The sequence below is a fragment of the Vigna unguiculata genome, chromosome 8 (genome assembly GCF_037176805.1).
Source record: "Vigna unguiculata cultivar grain cowpea cultivar isolate G323 ecotype 2 chromosome 8, ASM3717680v1, whole genome shotgun sequence".
NCBI lineage: Eukaryota > Viridiplantae > Streptophyta > Magnoliopsida > Fabales > Fabaceae > Vigna > Vigna unguiculata.
In genome coordinates this window covers 4332081-4337487 of record NC_140799.1, presented here as the reverse complement: position 1 = coordinate 4337487, position 5407 = coordinate 4332081, and the positions used below count along the sequence as shown (strand labels likewise).

Below are 5407 nucleotides of genomic sequence, written 5' to 3'. Positions count from 1 at the left end.
CCATCATGCCATCATACAGTAATCCAATTAATTACATGCCAAACATCCAAGAACGGATAAGAATTGCCAAACTAGCCCGCACTCTCGCCCAACCCCTCGCTCAGGCAGAGGAGTCTCGCTCAGGCGAGAGAGTCTCTCGCTTAGGCGAGCTCTCTTCGCCTAGACGAGAGCGCAAAATCCAGGAACAGTGGCCTCTGCACTGTCTCGCTTAGGCGAGACCCTCCTCGCTTGGGCGAGATGCTCTCTCACTCAAATTGAGCTGGTCGCCTGAGCGACCCCTCGTGCGAGAATACCTAGGCGAGACAAGCTTGCCTAGGCGAGATTATCAGTCCTCGCCGACTGTTCACTCGCATAACAGACCAAAGACCCAGCCAAACAACACAATAGCATATTTCACACACTCAGAGTAGCATATAGATCATCAAATCATACGAACATTACATAAACAATCATGGGTACCAACTATTTCGCAAAAACCCTAACTTCTCGTACCTGGAAATGGGTTAAAAAGGGCTTTGGCAGCTAATCGTAGAGAGCGCAACAGCTCTAGGAACGAACAGAGGAGCTGAAATAATAAAGGAGCAGGAACACAAGATGGGTTACTATGAAACCCTAACTGGAAAACACGAAGAAGAATACGGAGACTAGTACGAGCTAGTAAGAGTACTTACATGGGTAGAAACAGCTTTGAGCTAGCTTGAAGACAACGGAGAACTAAACCCTAACAGAGCGTTCTGTGAGCGAAATGGAAAGGTGACGGCTAATTCTTCTGCAAGAGTGAAAGTGCGAATTAGGGCAATTAGGAATGGTTTTATTCTTTGGGCCAGCCTTTTAGTCCAACAGTTATAAGGCAGCCCTTAAAATGTTAGGGCAGAAAAACTGGGCCTTACAAGGAAACTTCATAATAAGAACTTGTTTAATTGACACAATGCTATAATAGGATAAAAACATAAAAAACATAATAAGCTATAATATTTACAAGTGTTTTGTATACAAAAACAACAAAAACATAATTTCATATTAAAATTACATATAATTTTTTAATAATAGAATTTTAATAATGATTTTTTAAAATTATAAAAACATATAATTTCAAATAATATATGTATGTATATATATAATAATAATAATAATAATAATATCGTATCTTTGATTTCCATCAAATTAAATGTTTAACAATGACATATTGTGTTCCTAACAAAATGAGTGATGGTACCTATTATATAACCTACTGGTGACTAATGAAAAAGAACCCTGAACAGAAATTAAATCTAAGAAAAATATAAGTCAACATATTATAGTTGAAGAAATTAAATTTGATTGACAATTTTTTACATCAGTGCTGTTTAGTTTGACCTTTTTGTCACATATATATCATTCATTTCGTAATAATAACTATTACGAAAATGGTCCCACCACTTAATTTAATTCCCTCCTTCCACATATAAAAATTATACAAGGGCTGATATACATGACAACAAAAATAAATAAAGTAAAGTTTGTGAGGTTATTTGTAAAAGATTGAATGAAAAATGAGTGTTGAGCCATTTTGATATAAAAGGCCAAACAAAAATGATGATACTGTAGATTGTGTATCTAATGCAAAAATGAAGCATGAAGCATAGAAAATCTGTAGTTAGGGGCGTGCGACCATGAGAATGATCTTGTCGGTTGGTTTCTCTGTAAATAGACACAATGACCTACTCACATATTTAAATCTCAGTACGTGATGGGAAGCCATAAGCATGAGCTTGTCATCAAAACAGAGGAAATTCTAAAATAATAATCACTTTATTCATTACTATCATAAACTCAAAATATAACTCCTACTGTTTCATTATTTCTTACAAAATATGGTGCATGTAATTTGTTCAAAATTTATAAGAATAAGGTTTAAAAATTATGAGATTCAAATCTGGTTATGGGTAGGGACGTGTTGTTGCTTTTGTGGACCACCATCTACACTAACACTCTCTACCTTACTCCCTCAATCCTTTATAAACTCACCCTCTCCTTCCACCACCATTTCTCAATCCCATCAAACAAACCAACTCTCTCTTCCTCGTTTTCCTCAACCACACCGAATCGCTTCCTCTGAGTTGTTTTTTGTTTTCACAAGTTCCTTGGTTTCAGTTATTGCATCACACCACACAAACATGTACAACATAGACAAGCCACGGAGAGACGATGAAAGCAACCTACTAACCCCATCTTTCTCTACCACTCTCCTCGACCAAATCTACCGTTCCATCGACGAGGGAGAGAGAAAAAACGGCGAAACCAAGTTCTACAGACACACGACAATGAGCACCGCCAAGAAACAAAGCAGTAGGGGAAATTCCAAGTCCATCGATGCGGATAGAAAATATGTCGGCGCCAAAACCGACAAAAAAAAAGTGCACCGCGAGGAGGATGCTTTGTTCTTCAGCTCCACCTCGGTTTCCTCGGATTCCAGCTTTGGATTCTCTTCGTCCGACAACGAATCCATCTCGCGCGAATCGTGTCTCGCGCCGCGCGCCAGGCTCGTGGGCGCGAGCGCCTCGTTCCGGTCGGAGAGATACGGGACTCGCGTGTTCGAGGGCTTGTGTCGGAACTCCCACACCTCCGAGGAGCGACACGTGGCGGTTCGCGACGAGGAGATGCTGATAAAATCCAAGTCCCGGGCGTTGAAGATTTACAACAACCTTAAAAAAGTGAAACAACCGATTTCTCCTGGTGGTCGTGTCACGAGTTTCCTCAACTCGCTCTTCGCGAACACTAAGAAAACAAGTCCCCGCTCCTGCGCCGAAGTGCAGCACACTTCTTCTTCTTCTTCTTCATCATCATCATCCACCTCTTCCTCTTCCTACTATTCCTCTACATGCTCTTCTGCTTCCTCATTGTCCAGGTCTTGTTTGAGCAAAACCATGTCTTCAGGAAGAGAGAGGATGCGCAGTGGGGTGAAGCAAACAGTGCGATTTTACCCGGTGAGTGTGATCGTCGGTGAAGATAGTCGACCCTGTGGGCACAAACGTTTGTGTGAAGAGGAAGAAGCTTCAAGAGGGTTCTTGAGAGAGTACCGACAAAACCCGAAGAAGAGCAATGATTTGGTTTTGAAGGAGTTGTCTTTGAGGAGTAAAGTTGATTACGAGGATGATGATGATGATGATGCATCGAGCTATGCAAGTTCGGATCTCTTCGAGCTTGATCATTTGGCTGTGTTTGGAAGTGAAAGGTACTGTGAGGAGCTTCCAGTGTATGAAACCACTCATGTTGGTACTAACCGCGCCATTGCTAATGGCCTCATAGTGTAACACTATGTTCAAAATACGTATCACAGAACCCATTTTTGAAGTTTTCTTTAGATGTTTTGTTAAGCATGTATGATTACTCAGTAAATAAAATGGTTTTGATCAGATTTTTGTTGTTGTCCAACGATAATTGTGCTTAATTTTTGAGTGGGAACCTGAAAATCAGGGAAAGAAAAGGAAATTGATTACACAAAAGAAAGAGATAAAGCAAAGAGATGAACACTGATTTTAGAGAGGTAACTAGTTGTAAGGAACCACGTGGTCAAGCGGGTATCTCCATGGCAGTGCAGGGAAAAGAGGAAGAAAAAGATGAGGTGGAACACAGACACAGGGGCCTCAAACGCTATGGCTTCTTCTTCTTCATGTGTGGTCCACACCAGAATTTGGTCTCTTTAGTTTGCTTTCAAACTGTTACTCCAGTTTCACAAATGATCTAAAAATATAACAATAATATGTCAATTAGTAGAATTGTAAATAATGAAAATATAATTTAAGAGTTTTTAAGTGGCTATATACCTTACTAAAAATACAACAAGGTTTCTTTTATAATTTAAAAAAAAAAGAAATTTGCTATTTGTTTTTGGATATCTACGGTATTTTCTTTTTTCATCTTTAAGAAAGTTTATACCTTACGGAAAACTTTGAAAAATATTTTGAAAACATCTATTTTCAAACATAACAAAAATTTATCTATGAAAAAACCGTCAGATTTTCACTATCGTCTTATCACAAAATAATTATTAATTAATTTTATAATATTTATTTTAAAAAGTATATCAATGATAATTTATAATTAAATGACTTTACACCCATTAGAAATTTCTTCTTTTATCAGCAAGAACACCTTCGTCTTGATTTACATAATTAATCTCGGCTTTTGTTATCTTTCAACAACCAGCTCACTGTACTTTCTTTTGTCCTCCAGCTCTCTAAATAAATTACATTAATTAATAGATTTAGAAGGATTAAATATGTATTCAAATTCTCAATTTCGACACAAAATCTTTGTCGTTTAAAACACATTTTACTCATTACCGATCTCAAAATTGCTCTCATTCAACATGTATTTAAGATGTTATCCATTTTGGAATGTGAAATTTTATCGTAGTTTTATCTTTGAATGATATCTCTCAAGATGGAAAGAGAAATGTATATTTAAAATGCTTTGTCTCATTCCAAAATAACGTGGAACTATAGGTCGTTTCAACAAGTATTAAATTAAAAAACTAATTAAAAAAAATTCTCTAACAAATAGTTAACTATGAATCGGTAGAAAAACCATTAAATTAAAGATCTATGAAAATATGTAAAGTATTAACTAGGCAAAATCACACGAGCTGGATTAACTTATAACAATGGAAACTAGGACAAATTCATGAGAGGACAATACACAATAATACCTAATTATCCCCTTGCAATCATAAAAGATATTATTGTTTTCTCCCCAACCCATGTAATTCTATTTTTTTCTTTCGTTTTTTATTCGTTTGTCGAGACAATCTTGTTTGAGATTCAGATAGACACTAAACATGATTATATATATATATATATATATATATATATATATATATATATATATATATATATATATATATATATATATATATATTAATTGGCATTTGAGTCATTGCCCAATGAGACCAATATCTTCAACAAGGTTAAACCCCTTTATATGTACATAGTATATTTCAAGTTGCTTGATTAAGAAATATTATGCATGACCCTTATGGTAGATTGTTTGGATAGTGAATATGTTGGGAATAGTTTAAGTGTGTGAGTCAAAAGTCTCACATTATATATAATAGACAAAATTAAATATTATACAAAAATAAAAACTCATATCATAACACAATTGTCCTAAGATTTTGAAATAAAAACAGTGTCAAATAACTTATATATATAAAATCAATGTCATATATATAGAATTATAATCTATGGCTATATACCGTAACCCTATATGAAGGAATATATATATATATATTATATATATATATATATATATATATATATATATAATCTGTCTATAACTATACACCGTAACCCTATACGAAGGAATATATATATATAAATAAACACAACACCAGTGATTTGGCTACAAAAAAACTAAACAAACAGAA

At 35.4% G+C, this 5407-nt stretch overlaps 1 protein-coding gene across 1 annotated transcript; it reads left to right on the top strand.

Moving 5' to 3' along the window:
* Window positions 1–1979: 1979 nt before the first annotated feature.
* Window positions 1980–3397, top strand: LOC114194239 (protein BIG GRAIN 1-like B). Its single transcript, XM_028084360.2, has one exon. The coding sequence runs from the start codon at window positions 2157–2159 to the stop codon at window positions 3291–3293; it is 1137 nt and encodes a 378-aa protein (XP_027940161.1). The 5' UTR covers window positions 1980–2156; the 3' UTR covers window positions 3294–3397.
* Window positions 3398–5407: the final 2010 nt, after the last annotated feature.

What these genes read in the sequence shown, in the direction of transcription:
- LOC114194239 (XM_028084360.2), top strand. Translation starts at nt 2,157, where the DNA reads ATGTACAACATAGACAAGCCACGGAGAGACGATGAAAGCAACCTACTA.